We start from the raw sequence: 22,195 nt of genomic DNA on the forward strand, positions 1-22,195 counted from the left end.
GGAGGTATAGAGATCGCGCGGGAAACAAAGCAATAGAAACATAAATAGTAAAGTAATTAAATAGAAATAATAACGTGTAAGAAAAATAATATTGTCCAACCCGACTATATCTTATCAAAATAAAAATTTTGCTGGGCTATATGAGACCAGGTTTATCTGAGTGAGCATTGATCTAAATAAGATATCATACCTATAATAAACACGGAAAAGGGGGGGGGGAAGGAGAAATGTCAGACATGAATCTCATACTTTTCGGTAAACATGACTGACAAGCAACATTACGTAAACTAGTTAACCAAACAGCAACTTACTTGTTTCAATGGCTGCTGCTTTTATGCTACAAAACACTCAGAAAAAAGAAAAAGCAAAAAAAAATAAGCCATAATCAAATACAAACCTAGGACTCACAGCAACATAAAAAAAAAAAAAAAAAATATATATATATATATATATATATATATATATATGGCCTTTACCATTTTTTTTTAAAATGAGGCATTTTATGATGCAGGGGTAAAGGCCATACCATATATTTTATCGAAATTAGGGTATATTTTTGAAAAACTTGTTTTTTATATTATTTTTTATTTTCTTGTTTTTTTCTATTTTTATTATTTTTTATGAATAGAATTCTCACACATTTTTTATAAATAAAGTATGATTGAAAATTTATGTGAAAAGATTTTCCCCAACAAAAATCTTTACACACAATGCAAGGATAGATGATAAAATCTTGCACGCTTTATATGTATCTATATAATATCGGTGTAGATACACCATAGATAACTCTTAAGAAACTACGATGGTGGCATGGTAGGCATCATTGGCTCCACCTCATATTGTGCTTTTCCTTCACAACGAGTTGCCATGGTATTGCACTACCTCGAATAAGTAACGCTTCACTAATAGAGAAGACTATTGTTACTTATTCTCAGAGTGTACCACCACCCAGACGGCACCGTTTCAAAGTTATTGGCCTATCATCGGCTTTATATGTATGTATTACATGCATACAACCATGTAAAGTAGGGTAGCTGATATGAGGCATGTAATAGCTGCACAGTGAACCCGCGTTGGATTACTTCAAATTTAATTGGAAACATTATTGTCAAAAACAGATCGTTTACAAAATTACACCCATCTAACCAGATAAGAAGTGGGGAAAGGGTCCGAAATCCAGGTCAGGTATAAATCCAGGTAGCCGATATATGACATGCTTTGGCTGCACAATGCACCGCTTGATAGATTTAGCTCCAAGTTGATAGAATGCATTGTCACGCGAATCAGGAATATGTACAAAGTTCCAGCTGCTATCTCTATTAGAAGTGACTGAAAAAGCGATCGGCAGATTTGATGACAAAGGCAGTTACTTAATAATAAGGTATATAAAAACAGAGGCAGTAAGGTAAACAAAAAAAAACGAACACTATGAATGCGAATAAGTATATGACACCTGCGTATGAATACTAAGCTCTAAGATCAAAGTGAACTCACTTGAACTACAGACAGAAAATAATAATAATTCTTAAAAGTCAAGGATAACCTTATTCGATAACCTTTGCCCTGTTGTTGCTGCTGCCCCCATAACCTTAAAATTTAAGTTATGGGGGCAGCAGCAACAACGGGGCAAAGCAGTTTGTAGGTATACTACCGTAAACATAAATGCTAATAAAATGAGTGATATAAAGTAGAATACTTAGAAATTATATAAAAACTGTATGAGTAAATGTGGAAACCATAACGAAATAGTAAGCACAAAGCAGCAGGCATAAATTTTGCTGGAATATATATTTAGAAATAATAACAATACCGAAGAATATTTCCATGCATTCAACCTTTTTCATTCATTTTACTGGCATACAAGTTTTAAGAACTTCTTGCTTTGATTATACTGAACATTCGAAATTTTTTTTTTTTTTTTTTGGCTGGTGCAGCAAAAGCCTCAGGCTTCTTTGCACCATATGGCTAAATATAATAATAATAATAATAATAATAATTCGTCTCTCTCTCTCTCTACTAAATTTAATACCAAAGGTATGAAGAACGCTTACCTGTCAATATGCTAAGCAGACGACACACTTTTCGACTGACAGCCGCTCGTTTTAACGAACGAAGATAAGCACTTGTTCGGTCTAACATCCTAAAGATGTTAAAACCTAAGGAGAATTTAAATTCAGAACGAGACATATGACTAATGTCATATTCAAAATCAGCATATCGAATAATCAGTTGAATAATTAATAATTATATAATATTTTATTAGATAGTATGAATCAGAGCTGTGAAACTCAATATGTTCTACGTTGATAATAATATTAGTAAATAAATAAGAGGAGTCAACCTCAATATAGTACGTGGAACACTTCCGTATGATACCCTCCAGAAATTAAAACGGAAAAACCGAAAAAATCGAAAACTTACCGGAACATTAAAGTAAAATATAAATAATTAAAGAAAAATATAAATAATTAAATAATCAATTTAACACAATTCAAAATCAATTAAAAACAATTAAAATTCAAATTAACGCAATTAAAAGAATCTAACGAAAATAATCAAAACGATTTTCCTTCCTGAAGCTGACAATGCTTTTCGACCGACTGTCGTGATCACAGGAATGAAAATTACCGAATCACGCTAAACCTGCAACTTAAATAGTGATTATATGTCTTCGCGCATGCGCGTAAAGGTCCACGCATCGGAGATCAAATATGGCCGCCGAACATTAACAGAATTCTCGTGTAATTTAATTTCAACGGTTTCTGCAATTAATAGTCGCGTATAATTACGTTGAACGTTAAGTATTTTGGCCTCGTTAAATAAAAAAGTATGTTTTTCATTAATGGCATGAAAGGCTAATTCTGACGCTGCTGAACGAGAAGCACGAACTGAGGCTTCGTGTTGATTTACACGGATATTAAGAGAAAACCGGGTCGAACCTTGGTAAGACGAGTCGCAATCACCGCAAGAAATGTTGTATACTAGATCATTAATTTGTGTTGCGAACGCGGAAAGAACCGAGCGATTGTTCAGTATAGTGTGTAACTTCCGTATGGGCCTAGCTATAATTTTAAATTCGGTATCTTTAAAGAATCTGTTAAGCTGTTTGTGCCACTGTTCAACATATGGGACAGAAATAAAGTATTTTTTGATATTGCTGTTGTTGATTGGTGTAGTATTTTGTATCCTATCCTTAGCTTGTACCCTAATTCGATTTATAGTGTTAATGGGATAACCCCTGTTTAAGAATCTGCTAGTTAATATTTGTATTTCTGAGTCCAAAGCGGAATCCGTCGTTGAATATTTATAGGCATTTAGAAATTGATTAAAGATAATCGATCTTTTGTAGGTGAACGGGTGGTAGCTATTATAATGTAGAAGCATACCGATGTTTGTGGGTTTTCGATAGATGCTAAATTGTATTTTGTTCGAGTCCCGGGTAAGCGTGAAATTTAGAAAGTTTAATGACTTTGTATCCGTATCTTCCCTTTCCAATGTAAATTTGATGTTCTAGTTATTACCGATAGTAGTACTATCCAAGACATTTTACATTCGTTTAATAATATTCATTCTAGACTCAAATTTACATTGGAAAGGGAAGATACGGATACAAAGTCATTAAACTTTCTAAATTTCACGCTTACCCGGGACTCGAACAAAATACAATTTAGCATCTATCGAAAACCCACAAACATCGGTATGCTTCTACATTATAATAGCTACCACCCGTTCACCTACAAAAGATCGATTATCTTTAATCAATTTCTAAATGCCTATAAATATTCAACGACGGATTCCGCTTTGGACTCAGAAATACAAATATTAACTAGCAGATTCTTAAACAGGGGTTATCCCATTAACACTATAAATCGAATTAGGGTACAAGCTAAGGATAGGATACAAAATACTACACCAATCAACAACAGCAATATCAAAAAATACTTTATTTCTGTCCCATATGTTGAACAGTGGCACAAACAGCTTAACAGATTCTTTAAAGATACCGAATTTAAAATTATAGCTAGGCCCATACGGAAGTTACACACTATACTGAACAATCGCTCGGTTCTTTCCGCGTTCGCAACACAAATTAATGATCTAGTATACAACATTTCTTGCGGTGATTGCGACTCGTCTTACCAAGGTTCGACCCGGTTTTCTCTTAATATCCGTGTAAATCAACACGAAGCCTCAGTTCGTGCTTCTCGTTCAGCAGCGTCAGAATTAGCCTTTCATGCCATTAATGAAAAACATACTTTTTTATTTAACGAGGCCAAAATACTTAACGTTAACGTAATTATACGCGACTATTAATTGCAGAAACCGTTGAAATTAAATTACACGAGAATTCTGTTAATGTTCGGCGGCCATATTTGATCTCCGATGCGTGGACCTTTACGCGCATGCGCGAAGACATATAATCACTATTTAAGTTGCAGGTTTAGCGTGATTCGGTAATTTTCATTCCTGTGATCACGACAGTCGGTCGAAAAGCATTGTCAGCTTCAGGAAGGAAAATCGTTTTGATTATTTTCGTTAGATTCTTTTAATTGCGTTAATTTGAATTTTAATTGTTTTTAATTGATTTTGAATTGTGTTAAATTGATTATTTAATTATTTATATTTTTCTTTAATTATTTATATTTTACTTTAATGTTCCGGTAAGTTTTCGATTTTTTCGGTTTTTCCGTTTTAATTTCTGGAGGGTATCATACGGAAGTGTTCCACGTACTATATTGAGGTTGACTCCTCTTATTTATTTACTAATAATATTTTATTATATTAATAATTACATTTATATAATATATTATATTCTACATATAATATAATACTGCAAATATATAAAATAGTGACATGGCTCTTCTACTAAACTAAAAGTAGAAAGTAATTACTGAATTTGCCCAATATTGTAAATACACAATTTTTTATATTTTAAATATGTTCTATACTACAATTATTTTATTGTAAGTAATTAACCAACCATAATACTGTATATGTAAACTCAACTACAAGGCAATCCAATGTACAGTGGCAAAAACTGTTTGGCTAAATCACTGCATAATAAATAAAGAATTGTAAAAAAAAAAAAAAAAAAAAACACAGCAAGAAATGGAATTTTTTTATTTTGTCGCACAGCGTTAATCCGTCACACGTTTGCTGTATAGAACAACAAATATTTGCTGTTCTATACAGGAATATCAAAATTTTCTTAAGTTAAATTGCAACTCAGTTCACTGTTTCCGATTTTTATTCTCAACGGAATATGGTGGGGTGGGCGAGTACTAATTTTGCCCCATATGCTGATGGTAAAAGATTATAACACGAATTCTAAATTTATAACATTTCTAATTTTTGTCATACAGGAATGAATAATTTGCATTCCCGCCATATCTCTTCGGTAAAACCCTTCTTGCTACTGCCTCGGAGTGGCATTCATTATCCCTAAAGACAACATTGCCTTAATTTTATCGAACAATTATCTCGACCAAAACGTTAATTATGTATATACTTTACATAGCTATTCACCATGCTTACCTAGATATAACAGCACATGAAATAAGATATAAAATAACTTTAATTAACACTAAATGAAATAGCACCACGTTAAAATCACACATTACTCACAGATACTGGAAATTCGAGGAGTATATATATATATATATATGCAAACAATCACCAGGTGTCTGTAACATCCGTAACGCCAAACTAAAGTAAAAACAAATTAATAGCCTAAATTGCGCACAAAAACTAACAAAATTTTATAACTACTGTAATAAAAATTAAAAAATTAAATTGCGAATTAAATTAAAAATTAATAAATAATTCTGCAACGAGCAAACATTTGAAGCTAAAGGTTCTAAAAATTTTCTAAAATCGTATAAAATTGTTCGGTTATAGCAACACGCAAGAAGTTATTTGAGAGGATGGGAAAAATCAAAATATTAAAATAGTAACAGCTCTAGCAGAACATTAATATAATATGAAAATTTCACATATTTATGCATTCAGTTTTATCTCGGAAAAATTTTTGTCCTTCCGTTGACCGAGGCTGATTTTCGGGCATCTAGTCTTGTGCTTATGTTCACATTCCAGACGTTACCATTATTCGGGAGCCGATTTACGTTGCAAATATTGTTTTAATATAAATATCATCACCAAAAAGTGAAGCTTCTATTTACTCAAAACTCAAGCCCATGCTCACATCACAGGAGATCATTATTCATAATTCAATTTAAACAGTTGGACAGACAACTTGAGTAGTCGAGACCCGCTAATTTTCGAAAAATCGGACAAATGCTAATAATTTATTGTAATTTTTCCTTGTAGAGGATCTGCGATCTCATTATAGATTTAAAATAAACTTTGTAGATTTTTTGAAAAGGGTAGTTTAGGCTATTTTTGAAAATTTTAAAGAAATATTAAATTTTAAGAATATTATATATTTTATTTTAAGGCAGAAGAATACGCTTACCTGGGGTTTTCTTCAGGGACGGCTGCGTCCGGGAGAGGTGTAATTCAGGAGGTGTTGAAATTGCAATTATATGGAAGGAGGACGAAGGAAAAAGCCAGCTTTTGTCCTAAATCCTTGCATGGGGAGTAATTTTAGACATAAAGGGAGATGTCCTGAAGCCTGATGGGGGCTTTTCGTTAATACCATCTTCAGAGGAGGGTGAATACGTGTCGAGGCTGTCTTTTATGGCCCGAGCACATTCCATTGCCGTATTTCAAAAGCGTGGTGGGGGAGCAATGGAACGTGCCCAGGCTATAAAAGACGGCCTCGACACGTATTCACCCTCCTTTGAAGATGGTATTAACGACTCGAAAGTCCCTGTCTCATACTGCAAGACTATTAAATGAACTTGAAGAGATTCAGATTGGACTGATAGTCCTCAAAATTCCTAATATGCCCTACATGTTATTAGCTAAATTAATAGCACATGGTCCCATTTCCTTCGAAATTACTGGGTTCCTGAATAATTTTCAAAGGATAGTATATATAATAATATTCGTGAATTCATGAATTAATTATCACTTTCTGTGTTATCAAGTGCTCTTTGTTTCTTTCAGATACTGCCAACCATCCAGATTGATACAGTAGCCTCAATGCCACCGAGCCCTACAGATGAGCCAGAGCCGCTACCACCGCCCCAGCAACGTAAAAAGAATGTCGCGAAGACGGTTCAGAAAAAAATAGAAGCTCAAGAAGAAAAAGTAGTTAAGGAGGCAAGAAGGTTCGTTTTCAAGGAGGACGATATAATAGAGACAACCCCTCAGGTATGATGCAAAAAAAATACAATTACATAACTGCCTGACGGTGTTTAGTTTTTCTATTAAAATGTGAATTATACATCCCCGAGGACAACTTATTCTCCCGTTTGGAATTCATCATGCAGGTAATTGTAGTAATATACAGAATGACAAAGTGAATCTTATATGCTTATATTTATATGACTTATGAAGTGATATTAAAATAGCATTCACAATGTACTAATTATACACAGGGAAGAGAACTGGACGAAATACCAGCACTACTTCATTAACATCAATGTGCTGTTATCACCTGAATAAATCCATTAGTTCACCTGAATAAACGATTTAAACGATGCACTTGGAGAAAACAAATTAGAATAGACAAAATTGGGAGTGAGTCACAAGATGCTAAATAACATTGCTTAAAAAATCATTTATTGAATTAAGCTTACAGTTTTCTTCTTCAATTTAAAGCTATTAGTGAATAATATAACAAGTAACTTATTAGCAAAATACCACTGTAAAAAATAGGAGTTTATTTTTAAATAAACTCTTAAACCTCTCCTCCAGCAAATCAATTCCTGGGTAATTTATATTGATGACTGAATTTGCTCGATGGGTTTCAGGCGAACAATAAAATATATATGTAGGTTTCTCCCGGAAACTCGGGTGTTTTCGTCCAGCAAACAGAAAATCGACCGCAGAACACACGCAATTTATCGACAATATACACGGAGCAATATGGCCTTAGTCGCTGTTGCTCCTAACACCCTACGACAGGGGTCGGCAACCTTTTTTGAGTGAAGAGCCATTTTTGATCTAATTAAAAAAAAAAAGAGAGAGAATCCAAAGAGCCGCACCTCAGCTCAAGCTGGGGGGGGGGGGGGGTTAAGAAATGAAACAGTGTGGGAAGGTGTTTTATTAAAAATATATATTTTTTGAAATATTATTTATTAATACTGAAAAAACGTAACAAACATGCAATTAGGTACGAATTATTGTGACTTTTGCTGCTGAACTTCTTGAGCGAGTCTCTCAACATCAAGCGAGTATGCCGTAATTTTCATCTTTAGGCATGCTGAGAGACTCATATTGTTCAGACGTTTCTTGATTTATTTTTAATCTAGTTCATGTCCGAAAATATTTGCTCGCAGAAATTCGTCGAACCAAAAACTGAGTGAAGTCCAAACGCAAATATTTTAAAATTTGTGTCCGGTAAGTTACTCCATGTATCGAACACAATTTGGTCTTGCTTTTTCGACTCATCTATCACCGTCCATTTGTGTAGAATTTCAAGGGCAGCCTTTTGCATTTCCAATTCCTCGATTTCAGTTTTGAGGCATTTTAGTCTTGCAGTCCACATGTCCTTGATTTTTAAGTCCTCTAACTCCATTTTAAATGGTGCTTCATGTGGACTAAAAGTTAAAGAGCCGCATGCAGCAGGAATAGACTAACCCTGCCCTACGACAACAACAAAATATATAGGATTAACAAACTGAAGCCCTGGGTGGTCATTATTAATTTGCCCGGTATTAATTTATTCATCATAATTTATTCATTCATCATATTTATTTATTTATTTATTTATTCATCATAATTTATTCAATAAATTAATTAATTTATTAATTTTTTAGAAAAATTAAAAACGTTTTAAACATACATTTCATTATGTTCTTTAGAACTTTTTCAACAATATTTATGAATCCCATCCATCCAGGAGACGAAACGGGGGAATCCAAATTATAAAATAAGAACCGCCGTTTTTAATAAATTTTATTATCCATAAATTTTATATTAGTAAAGTTAATAAAACCTCTTTTAATCAAGCCTAATTTTCTGAAGGACGGAAAGTTTTTCAGAAATTTTTATCCCATGATTCTTAAAATGAACGTAGTTGGCCAATATCAGTATATTCACTGGAAGTTTAAAAGCCTTAACACAGCCTTGACAGGACTGAGCCAAGACTTTTAAACAAGAAAATACCACCCTTACCAAATATATGACAAGATCCCATTTGTACCATATTCATTTTGCTGCCGTCCCACCACAAGTAAAGTTCCTATGTATACTATATATTTTAAGCCCATGGGAGTTATCACCTGGATGCAATCATTTCCGTGCCTCCATAGCAACAGAACCTTGGTGTTATTAAAGTTCCTCTGCATATTATAACTGTAAGTAAATAATTGAATAGCTAGCTTTAAATGAGGATTACAAAAAAGAACTATATAGCAAATATATTTACTATTATTTATTATAAAACCATTGCACTTTATCCAATGGTAAAGCTATCGATAAACTCCTGTAATGATCTGATTATCGTTGTTGTTGTAGAGTATTAGGCGCATCAGAAACTTTTACTATATTGGCTGTAAATAATATGTCTATAAATTGCGAGTGTTCTGTGGTCCATTTTCTGTTTACTGGACATACAACCCGAGTTTCCGGGAGAAAAATCATACTACCTTCGCCTAAGACCGATTAATTCATCCATGTTGTTGTGAAAAAGACCCATTAAAATTCCTGGAGTCATTGACGGGATTCGAACTCAGATCTTTTCCACCTGTGTGGGGAAGACAGTGATTCTACCAACTGTACTACACACTAGGGCCTGTAAAGTAAATAGGCTTGTATAGGTTCAGTAGGTCTTTAGAATTTAAGTCGCTTATATAAGTTAGTAAATAATTTCGAGATTTTTTTGACATATAAACTATGTCAGTAAGAATTCCGAATAACAAAGACCTCAAAGTTCCATCCCTGCAGAACTCCCTTATCTATTAAAACCATTCCGAAGGTTCAGAGCGTCTTTTAATGGTGGATTTTACCATAAACAAAGGAATTTCGAGGAACTGCATGAAATTATTATTATCCCTAGAGACTGGGCATTTGTTGAGAGCTAACATTAAAATATTTGCTTACAATGTATTTCAAAGTTAATTAATTTATTAAAAAATATACTTTTTTTTTTTTTGTTTAAGCGAAACGTGTATATAATGGATATGTTTTCGTACCATATCGGTATGTTATTATATCATATGGAGCCCCTAAAAATATTCCCGCTTATGGCCCCGAAGGTGTTGAGTCCGTGCCTTTTATTGTTTTATCTTGATTTGGATATAACAGTTGAATTGCAACAAAATCCTTTTCAAAGGTCCCACAAATAAATTATATTAACTTTCACCTCTTTATTCAAAGAGTTGCAAATTAATATCCGGATATCATAGTGAACAGAAATGTCCACCATGGATATCCCTTTATATATTCTTAAAGAACACTTGCAGTGGTAATAAACTCAATACTCGACAATATGGATTTTGTGTCGCTAACTTAATCTTTTAAATCAAAGGTTAATAGGAAAAAGTGGGGGGTGAAGCAAAAGCAATTATATCGGTAAAAAGTCAAACTTAGAATCGAATGACAAGCCAGAAATATAAATTTGAACTGCCTATACTACAAGGCAAGCTCCTTTTGATTATTCTCTCAGTGCTCGCTTAATTTAAAAGTTGTACTAGTAATATGAAGAAGATCAGATTAATGTACATTCGATAGACTTTAATTGGAAAGTAATGGGTGCATCTTCTCAGTAATGTTTGTAGGCTCCTTTCGCGAGGAAACAATAACATGGTTATAGTCTTCTTTGGTTGTCCTAGGGCAGCCGAAGAAGACTTCTGGTAGCAGATAATTTCATCACGAACCATTGCAAAAACAAAACCCTCTAGCGTCTATTTACACAAGCGTTCCTCAGATAATGAAAAATATAAAGAAGATGGATTAATAAAATATGTTAGGAACCAAAATTTTAATCAGTAGGTCCCACACGTCTTAATTTGACTCTCTGCTGGAAGATTTGTACAGCTTTGCTGCAAATAAACTGGTTTCGTTAAATTTAAGGATATCCTTTATTTATTTAAAAATAAATGCAGCCCTATACCCCAGGGTAAAAAAAACATTACTGTGCCTTGTAGTTAGTTATGGGAAGCATACTTTGTGAATTTCAGCTCTTCTTAATATCTTCTCTGAAGCACTTGTACCTGAAGCCATAAGTCCATTTTGTTATATTTTTATGTTATATGAAAATAGCTACGGGATATTTTTATTATCGTTGTTAAGGTGTACACAGGGCAGAATAAAGTATTTCAGAATGGAATTTATCTTCATATGCCTTTGGCTAAAAATCTGAAAAGAAAGTCACAGGATAGACTATTAGCATATATTCTTCAATAAAAACCGGAAAAAAGAGTATATGACCAGTACCTAGATGCACTATTTGAAGAAGACTTCAGTTTAACTGTACCAGTCTAGCTTAACAATAGTAACTCCAAATGAAATTATTTAGAATGGTCACAATTTTAGTGTTTCTCATAAAATTTTATGACGCAATTCATCCAAAAAAAAAAAGATGACGTAATTCGTCACACAAATGAGATGACACAAATTCATAAAAAAAATGAGATTACATAATTCATGATTTGTCTTTTCAGATTAAAAAAGTGTCGTAATTCATATCAGAATTTCTCGACTACATAACACAGCACAGTAAAAGTCCAGCTGCATTGCTGGACTTGCATGAACTTGCCTGTGGAATGAACATTACTCGTATGGGTACCCCATTACGAGTTTACGCATTAAGTAATACTCAGCCAACCAGCATTACCCTTACACGTGGCAATCCTATTCAATGAAATGCAGTAAAGTGAAATTAAACGTTTAGTGACAGCAATATATACCGTAGTTTATTTCCTTTGGCTTAATTTTAAAATATCACTTTTTATCACTAAACACTAGTCACCGATTGCGCCTTTATCTCATAAACTGTAGAAAAGCACAAGATCATACTTCTTCATAACTACACCACGATTTTACTCTTTTAGAAAATGTCTAGTTTCTGTTTTAAGGTTACTACAACACGCCTACACATTTTCCATCATCTTTTTAATCTTTTTGGGTACCATAACGGATGGATGGATTGCAGTTTTTCAAGGTAATTTTTTGATATAAATCGTTGCCTTTTTGAATATTATTGATTTTATTTAATACATTTTTGTTAAATTATTTAATTCATTGTCTGTTTTCTAGTAGGTACGTAGGTTGTGCAACATTTTTTTTTTTTTTTTTTTTTTTTTAATATATGATTTTTAAAATGTGTTCGTTTGCATGGGCTTTCCGGATAGCTGGTATCTTAATATACTCTGTGGTTATATAATAGGAATCTGTAGACTTTTTAACTGATGAATATTAACGAAGAATCTATTATTACAAGAGAGAATGAAAAATAAATCACAAAAATGCGATTATTTGTTTTCGTCTTAATTTTTTTGAGTTAATAGAATGTGTTTATTGCTCCTAGAGCCAAGGTCCTCCTGTGCCGGAAGAAGTATGGGATTTTGCCACAACCTATGTCAAAGATATCGTAGCTAAAGCCATATCATTAGCAGAAGAGGTAAATAAATTTTATCCTCGAAGGAATATACAATTCTCGTATTTCTGCTTTTACTTCATAAATAATCAATTAACACTATGTTCACCTAAATTCACCTAAATTTGTTTAATCTATTGTGCAACTATACATCGTTAAATCCATCATGCCAACCACAACTCTTTGACACAAATTTAAAACAGCATAATTTAAAACAGCATTTCGAAATATTGAGTTACTTTCACATTGACATGTGAAAGTAACTCAATAAAAAATCCAACCATAGTCATTATGCAACTAAACAAGAGCCCACTGAATTTTAATATAATGCAATTAATCTTAATGGAAACGTTTCCTAGATGATGACAAAATGATTTTATTTAATAGACGAAAAAAAACTAGAAATCGAGAGAGATTTTTTTTAAACTCAAGCTGCATCAAGTTACAAATATGTTGTCTGCACCTTTCGCCAGTGAGAGAATTAATGAAATTAATGTAAGAATTAATGGCTGACCTCCTGAAGATATTCACCATGGATCGGTAGCCTTTGATGATGCAAGAGAAATCTGCCAGCCATTATAATAGCCAGCTGATATAGGAGAATGGACAAACAACTAGTAAACATTAAATTTTATTTCAATCTGAGTAAAACTGCAACAGACGTCCATAACTTTTTGTCAGGCTTGCTTTGGTTTTACTTTACTACGTTTGAAAGACTCTATATATATTACTACGTAAAGGTTTTAAGTATACAACATACATATTAATTTAAACAAAAATACTTAATTAAAGCAACAGTTTGAATAGCTAAAGTTATTCTTACGAATTTATTAAGAATTTTTTACCCTTTCCAGTGCTTAAGGGGGAACAAAAAAAACAAATCAAAAAATCATGCTTTGTTTTCCCTTAAGCACGAGAGAGAGAGAGAGAGAGAGAGAGAGAGAGAGAGAGAGAGAGAGAGAGAGAGAGAGAGAGAGAGAGAGAGAGAGAGAGAAATTAGGACCATCAGGCTGTGTCAGAGGTTTTAGAAGTGCTTTGCTGAAGATTTGTTTTATTCCTGAAGGGATTGGCTGGCTGCAGGGCTTGAACCCCCCATATTCATCATGCATCATTATCAAAGTATTTTGATCTGCACTTTGGGTTTATTTTCAACCTAATTTACTTTTTAGTCTATAAAATTCTCTTTAGTCTTAATTACTTTTGTAACTGAAGAATTGCATCGTATATTACAATCATTCTCATCAACGTAGGAGAGAAAATCTTTTAAAATTCTTGATAGCTTTAACTATGTAGTTACGGTTCTAGACGACTCAACTTCGACACCAGCATCTCTCTCTCTCCTCTTTATGTATTTTCCGCTGTTTTATTTGAATAAAATCGTCATTGCTCATTTCCTCCCTGTTGGAATCGCCAACTCCTCGATGTCCTCGAATTCATCAAAGAATTCATCAATTCCACTTGTCTTATTGATGTGATAGTGATTCAATCCCTGTTCATAGGATTCTTTGAGTTGGGGGCGTAGCCACTTTAGGATGTCAAAGGTGTGAGTGGGAATAATTTCAAACACATCGTAATCACAAACATAGAACGTAAATCAAAACGTAATCATAAACGTAAGGAATAAAGGCATCCTATTCCATTACTGACCGTCATTAGTGCCACATTAGCGAAATGAGGACGAAAATTTTTGTGAAGTAATATCCTCTTGAAAGAAAGCTGGGCCGTTTGCTTATGCCCTGCATTCAAAACACCACGATGCAAATCGTAATATTGTATGTTGACTGTAGCTTCACGTCCAAGAAAGTTCATATGGATTAAACCTAAATATGCAGTTCCATAAAAACAGCAGTTTTTAATGGTTGCATTGTATGCACGCTAGATCACTCGATTAAAAATAGCGTTTTTGGACTTTCGCCCACCTGAACAGTCATATGTGGCTGATATGATTTGCAATAGAGTTGGTATTACCAAAATCTTGATAATGCAAGGAATCACACTGACGGAGGTCGTCGCTTCAACACTGAACGACTCTTGTAGACTGGCTTTATAAACCTAGATTTTAATGTAATATAATGTGTGTTAAGCTATGAGGGATTATTATATTATATCTGTAAATATTGCGTGTATTCTGTGCTCGATTTTCTTCTTTGCTGGACAAAAAACTTGAGTTTCAGGGATAAAAATTCCTCACGTCATTGATGAGATTTGAACCTAGGTCTTTTTGGAAAGGTGGAAAAGGCCTTGGTGTGGGGAGGACGGTAATTATACATACCAGCTATGCTCTCGAGGGACCCTATGTTTTGACTTTTTTTCTTTTCTTTTCTGTTTATGTTCTTCAATGTAATATGACACATCCACGCTGCTGAACATAAGTACTACTTCAGCTGAATATGGGTAATATGCTGTAATGTCACTAACCTTGGATATTTATATTATTAATTTTTTTTTTTCTATTTTTTTCAGCGACTGGTGACAACAGCCCAAATGAATTTCGGTAAGTAAATTTCCTTAGCTGATATAATTATCCTAATATCTAATGTTGACCAAGGACAAATAATTTCCGGAACTCCGATTACACAGAGGTTAACGAAATATAATCCCTAATATTTAATTGCTTTGATGTCATTAACACGTTATCAAAATTCATTTGTGCATCTCAAATCAACGGCGAATTTAGGAAAATACCCGCCGAAAATGAACAATTTCAATGCTAGTTTCTCAAATTATGAAAACTAATATCTGTACATAATGTACAAATTATTCTATACAAGTTAGTATTGGCTGTCCTAAAAATATAATATTAATGTAATTTTATTGAATTTGTTATCATTTTCATATGTTTAAACTTAAGTTTGCAATACACTCGCCGTTTTCATTTAAAATATAAAAAACGAATTACATGCAAGTTCAACTGGAATAGACTAACAGCCTGCTTAGACTAACATTCTGCTTACCGGCTACCAAACATAACATCCATTATAGAGTGACCATAAACTAGAACCATGTCCAAAACCAGCTGTTAAAAAGCGAATTATCACAAAGTAAAGAATAAACTTCGCTCCATCTTTCTTTCTTTCGCACGCACATATATGATATTTAGATGGTCATTTTAAGCAAATATTTAAAATGTAAAAAACTAAGTTATTTTTAAAATATATAAAAAAAATGAGTCATTTTTGGCGGTGTACTACTAGTGCGGTCGATGAAGCAAAATTATAACCTTTCATTAATTTGCTTTTGCAGAGGAAGCTGAAAACTTCATAAAGAACAGTGGTCCTTGGTACATCCGGGCTAGAGAGGCATTCCTTCGGTTCTTAAGGGTCGCCTGCCTCTGCGGTTCTCGGAGGGATAATTCCTGAGTATGTATTGAAACGCATCGTGTGGATCCTCGTGATTTCGACCGGTGCATCCTTTCGCTGATTCGATGTGACGTTCCCCGTATGTTTGTTGTACAGCGATCCTGGTGACGAGTTCGTCAAATAAGTACTGTCGAATCACGTGTTTATGTGCTACGCATATCTATCCTGTTGTTCGAATGTTGTCCCTTGATGAGCACGGCATCACTCAAGATGTCTATCTCCGAGAATTGCATGTGCCTAGAAATGAGTGCCTAGCAACTGCTCACATGACTTATGAGAGCTTATATAGCTTTTAAGAGTCCCAGTACCTAAATGAACTGCCAGAGTTGCAGAGCGACAGCATGTTCACCTGTCAAACCAGTCAGGAAACTAAAGATCTATTTTATTTTTCTCCTTAAACTTATAAAATGGAAGACAATATATACAGTACATATATATCATAGATGATTTGTTCTAATAATAACTTCACCTACACGTTGTTTCTCTTATAATGTATTTCTCACGCCAAAAATATGGTCATGCTGCTGATCCAAGAGCTTCGGGATAGTTTGGGATTCCTAATGAAAGTCAGGTCTTAAAGAGTGTGTTATCAAGTAAAGTATATAGCTGGATTCCACCCACCCACACACACACACACACACTCCTAGCAATCCGCCCGGCACTTTGTAACCCATTTGACAATAATCTCGATGATCTGAACTCAAAAGTCATACTACTCGCTGGATACTCATCTCAGTGAATGAGGAAGGACTCTGCTTATCCTACTGATAGTAGGTCATCCACGCAGTGCTTCTTGATGTTGTTCTGCTTACTGCCATTTATGAATTTATTTTGTACTTCTGCCGCAGCAATTTTATTCCATTCCTTAATCTTTGTTCCTTTGTCTTAATTTTTATAAGTGGCACAATCTATCTAAGGATATTTTCCTTGTTTTGCGAGTTCTCGTGTTTTTTCACAACTGTTCGAGATCAAGAAAACAGGGATTCATATTTAAACACCGTAGCACGTAAACCGTTGCCTGTAAATTGCGTAGTCTCCCAGAAGAAAATATCCTGTAACTAACTCAGCTTCGTATGGAAAGTTGATCAAACACAGTAATATCTAACGTAGACTTTTCCAAACAAGAATGTGCCAAATCAACTATACATGCAACCAATATTCATAATAAACGTAAACTAATCTTAATAATACCAGATACCAAACAGATCACGTATCCCCGAGTCCTTGTGTGAAGTTATATTGGTAGTAAGAATGAAAGTTCCATTATTTTTCCTACTTTTTCTAAGTACAGTAAACAGCACACAAAGTAATACCACTTTCGGTTAAACTGCGTTGAATAAAGAAAGATTAATCATGATAAATCATGATATTGAGCAAAGACATTATCTCTGATTACGTGTAAAATATCAATTGCAAGGTCTGATAGTCCTTTCAGTTTCTTGATATGCTCCCAACCCTTCTTGAAAATTTTCTCTTTGATAGGAACAGAAGAAATAATATTTTCAGCTAAAATATTCATACCTCAAATCTTTGATGACAACTCTATTCCAAAAAAAAAAAAATCACTCAGTTTCACCAATTCATTTTTTTGCGTAATTACGCTGAATTTATTTCCCTCTTAAAAATAGATAAATAAACTCCATCGGGAAAGTTATCTGAGTTTCTAATGCAGCACAATGCTGGGAATTTAATATGCACAATCGTGTTTATAAATTTTTATATTGTATGGAATAAAATAACTCGACAAAGATTTCACCAACCTTTAATTATTCTGCTTTAACTAATAGATACTGAAACAAACATATCATTGCACTGCCATTTTCTGCTGTTTGTAAAAGTGCATCTCGTTTATCTAAAAAATACACTTCATAACATAATGAATGTAAAGCACGCCGACCTATTTGGTAACATAAAACGGACAGCGTTTAGCCCAGGCTGCATGTCTCCCAACCAGTTGTTTCTGTGGCTTCTACTTTCTAAACACGACATCCATTACTAGATGAGTTCGCCTTGTTGTTGGTTACGGTTTCTCCCAAGAAAAGTAATCGAAGGTCGCAATCCTGGCAGTACCCTGTCGCAGTCATTGCTGACATTTTCTTGAACAACGCGCTGCGCAATTGCATTAAAGCACTGTTGCCATGGGAACGTGCTACAGACCTTTGCATCTATAGTTACACATGCAATACTAGTGTTTCCTTTATCTCTCTGTCTCTCAGTTACCGGGCCTCTATTAGTTGCTATCGGATAATAGCTGGTACACTTCATTAACTTTGCATCTTTAATGAGAGGTTTATATCATCCCAATGACATCTACGACAGGTGCTTTCGTTCTGGTTTGCATAGACCATCTCATATATGGATCGTTGTGGTTAGTGTTCATTTTATCTACGTAGATGCAAACTTATTCGATAATCGCTTTCTTTTGTTTTGATGTGAATCGGTGTCTGTCGATAAAATCTGATCCGTCTTCAACTTATTGCGACACTGGGACTTCTTATAATGTTCTTTCAATGAACAGCGCTCATGTTTCATAACTGTCATGTGATTTCTGAATGAATCTATTTGTGTTTATTTATAACAATGGAAAGACATTGATAAGTACAGTCCTAATATTGACATACACCGTGTCGTTCTCCGGTAATGTTCCAGTTCCCATATCTGTAATAATGGAAACATTATTTGCTATGGACTTTGGCATTCAGTGTGAAGTATCTATTACTTCTAGAATAGCAGTGAACTTTTACTGAAGGAATTGAACGTTCTTCTCAAAATAATCTTATACGCTTTGGCAGTATGGCAAAGTGGATTTGTACAACTGGAAAAAGTCAGAACCTACTCCATAAAGCTTGTCCACAGCTGAAAATGTTGCTTGTCATAAACGTTGAGAAATGCGCCATCTAAAATGCTCACACTTCTGAAGGATGCTTCTCTTGAGAAGCATGCAAAGACCCAATAAGTACCAATATATGACTTCCTCTCCTCCATACCATACCGTAATAGATCTACGCTTCCTTTCACTGGAGCTGTACAATCGGGCTGATTGCCTTTCGATAAAGAAAATGACACGTCATACGTCATTTCATATTTCAGCTCTCACATATCCTCTACCACGCCGCATGTTCTTTTTCATCTCATCCGCTGCACTTGGTATGATTACAAGCTGTTCTCGTGGAGCCTGTATTTCTAGTCGACTCGTTAAACACTGCGGTCAGTGTGGTAACATTCTCAGTTGATTATCCATAAATCAGCCTTTGCAGAGTTCTGCTACTTTCTGTAACTTTTTCGGTACGAAATTTGCGGGAGATGTTAGCAAACCCACTTCTTTTCCTCTCTGAAATAACGTTGCGCACAGAATAATATTATTCTCCCTCTCTGTGTCCTCCTGAACATCCCAGCAACCAGTGATCTGATGAAATCAATAGGCTCTCATCAGTCGGCCAATTCTTAAGGTTCTTTCGTGAGATATAATAGATATATTCAGACCAGGATATTTATGCAGTTTTAATCCCTATACAGCCTTTGAGTTTAGAAAGGTTATATGTTATGATGCGATCATACGATAGCATTACGTATTTCATTGCGCGACATGTCGTAAATGTCACGTGACAGTCATGTATGCGTACTTCTATAGGTATAATGTATATTTGGGAAGTCAGAATTTGGATGCAAAGATTAATTTTATTGTAGCATAAATGACAGACGCTCAAACTTCAATTCCCTAATTCCACCAATGACAAATTGCACAGACGGGTAGAAGCTCGAGATGGTTATTGATTTGTATCTTTGGGTCAGTCAAACACGACCTCTAAGTCACTGTTTAACCAGGTATGGAGGTGCCATAGACAGTAGGCTGGATCAGGATGGAAATCTGCTTCAACAAGATCATGCTCTCGGACTTCAGTAGAACTTTGAGAAAAATTGGGTGAAATATAGTTAGTTACATGACCGCACCTGTTTCTTCTCCACGAGCTGATTCCGACTAAACCGTAATATGAGACAGCTTATCATAAATAAGGAAACGAATCTAGAAAAAACACCTTTGGAAGCTTTTAACCATCATACTGCACTGCTTCTATGTTTCTTATTATAGAGTAACGTGAATATTTAAATTTGAAGACAAACTTTTTTTAAAATGTTTATGAACTTATGAATATGAATTTAGTAACAACTCTACTGCTACAAGATAATTACGTAACTTATGTATTAAAGAACTTCGGTAGACCCTTGTAATCCTTTTTGAAGGGAAAGCATTGAAATTTTATTGCTACTGAAACGTAGACAGCGTCGAGGAACAAATATATATACGTATATAATAAAAAGCGAGCAGTGCAATATTTTCTCTTTCGTTAAGTGCATTTTATACATTTTTATGGGCTTCATTGAAATAGAGATGTGCACACTAGTTCATGTATTTTCAGAAAGCATGGGCAGCTTTATTCATCTGGAAAAAATGGGATGGGGGGGGGGTTAACTGATTAAGTTGAGCGAGAGCACCCCCTTCTCCACCTTTAATAAAAAAATAATGGCACAACTCTCTGTTACAAAGCATCGCATTTTATAGTTGCAATTCGGTGATAAAACAAAATATCTCTACATTTATTATATTGAATATTGTTATAGAAAATATTAATATTCGCTATTTAAATGCAGAACGTTTCCTATATTTAATACTTTCGGAATGAAATGAATTGAAAATGAGTTAATTCCAAAGAATAACATGTCCATGTTACCAAAACATAATTAAGAGAAATGAAATGTTTATCGGTGGCTTTATCTGAAACTCTACTTTACCAGGCAGCGCCATAAAATCCCAGAGTGCCTAGTCATTTATGAGAAAGAGCTCCAAACTCCCAGTTGGATTAGAGCACGGGGAAGAGGGTAGAAATTACAGAAGGAGAAATCGTAAAACCTCTTGTAAAGAATCGATTGAAGCAGACACTTTACGGTGGTTTTAACCGCCAGCCGGGAACTGTAAGCCTTGTTACTTCAGCCTGATTTCCCCCACGTAGAGTATGAAATGTTTGTGTAAGATTCAGTGAAGTATTCCAATGAATACCCATAACAATGTGGATAAACCTCCCCGAGTGACCAAAAGGATGATGTGGGCATCAGTTCATCCATGCTGTTTGAGGGGATTACTCAGATATATCACTGTGCAGCATGTTGAAATGATAAACACTGGCAATGTTAGTAAGGTGATGTCTGCGTTTTTGTATCCACTTCATTATTATCTCTCAGAAATCAGACTATGACTGAGTTCCGAACGAAATACAAAAGAATTTGTTAAGCCATTGTTAAACTAGGAAATTTATTTTCGATTATTTTTGAATTCATTTCGTGGTTCCTTCATATATATTTTATTGGAGACAATTCTTTATCAATTGGATATTTCACAGATGTGCTTTAGAACCGGACATCTCAGGTGTGCCCAAAAAATGCTACTGTAAGCATATTCTAGCAGGTTGTTGCCGAAATAATTTTTTTATGCATTTAAATTTTAAATAAAGAGTATATTAGTAGTAGTTGTTTTGAAGCAGTCATAATATTTTAAAAGTATATATTAGTACCATATCTTCGGTGAAGCCATATGGCTGATTATTGACCGCGTTTAATAGAAAATTAAGAGCAGACTGCTCTTATTACTGCTTTAGAATTTATTCCATTTTCGCAATCTCTTCAGCTATAATTAAGTATGAGGGATCTGTTGCGAGTTTTTCAAATAAGCAGCTTTTAATGCCATGGGACTTCCATCTACCATTTTAAAATGATAGACGTATTTGCAAACATCGTTTGGTATTTGGTATTGTAACTGAGATATTTCCATATCTGCTCTCTGGAAAAAAAAAAAAAAAAAAAAGGAAAAATTGAAAGAAAAGTAAATCTTTCTCACAGCGTGCATTTATTCATCTTCTGGCGCATATCCTCTTTGTTATCCATTTACTGCACTAGAAATATAATAAAACTTGAATCTGAATTATTTATTTTTGAATAATTCAGATTCACTGTATGTCCTATTACTTTTAGCAGTCAAGTTTGTTTGTAGCGAGCTGCGAAAGAAAAAAAAAATCAAAAAGAAAGGAAAATATTCAACAAAGTGCATCCTGATGTCTTGTAATGCTATCGTTTCCATCCCGAGACAAATGTCTTCGCCGTATATATGTAAATATTC

At 34.3% G+C, this 22,195-nt stretch overlaps 1 protein-coding gene across 2 annotated transcripts in view; it reads left to right on the top strand.

Moving 5' to 3' along the window:
• The window catches only part of LOC150089374 (uncharacterized), a 117,319-nt gene extending 99,738 nt beyond the window's left edge, over nt 1-17,581 (top strand). Inside the window, exons 6-9 of one of the 2 annotated variants that reach the window (XM_090389266.1) lie at nt 7,069-7,275; nt 12,599-12,691; nt 15,131-15,161; nt 15,911-17,581. In XM_090389266.1, coding sequence (XP_090245392.1) covers nt 7,069-7,275; nt 12,599-12,691; nt 15,131-15,161; nt 15,911-16,026 — 447 coding nt within the window. In that variant the 3' untranslated portion in view covers nt 16,027-17,581. The remainder of the gene's footprint in view (nt 1-7,068; nt 7,276-12,598; nt 12,692-15,130; nt 15,162-15,910) is intronic. The other variant, XM_090389258.1, reaches the window with a different exon arrangement.
• Nucleotides 17,582-22,195: the final 4,614 nt, after the last annotated feature.

Source organism: Mastigoproctus giganteus, chromosome 2 (genome assembly GCF_048544385.1).
Source record: "Mastigoproctus giganteus isolate SK-2022 chromosome 2, ASM4854438v1, whole genome shotgun sequence".
Classification (NCBI taxonomy): Eukaryota; Metazoa; Arthropoda; class Arachnida; order Uropygi; family Thelyphonidae; genus Mastigoproctus; species Mastigoproctus giganteus.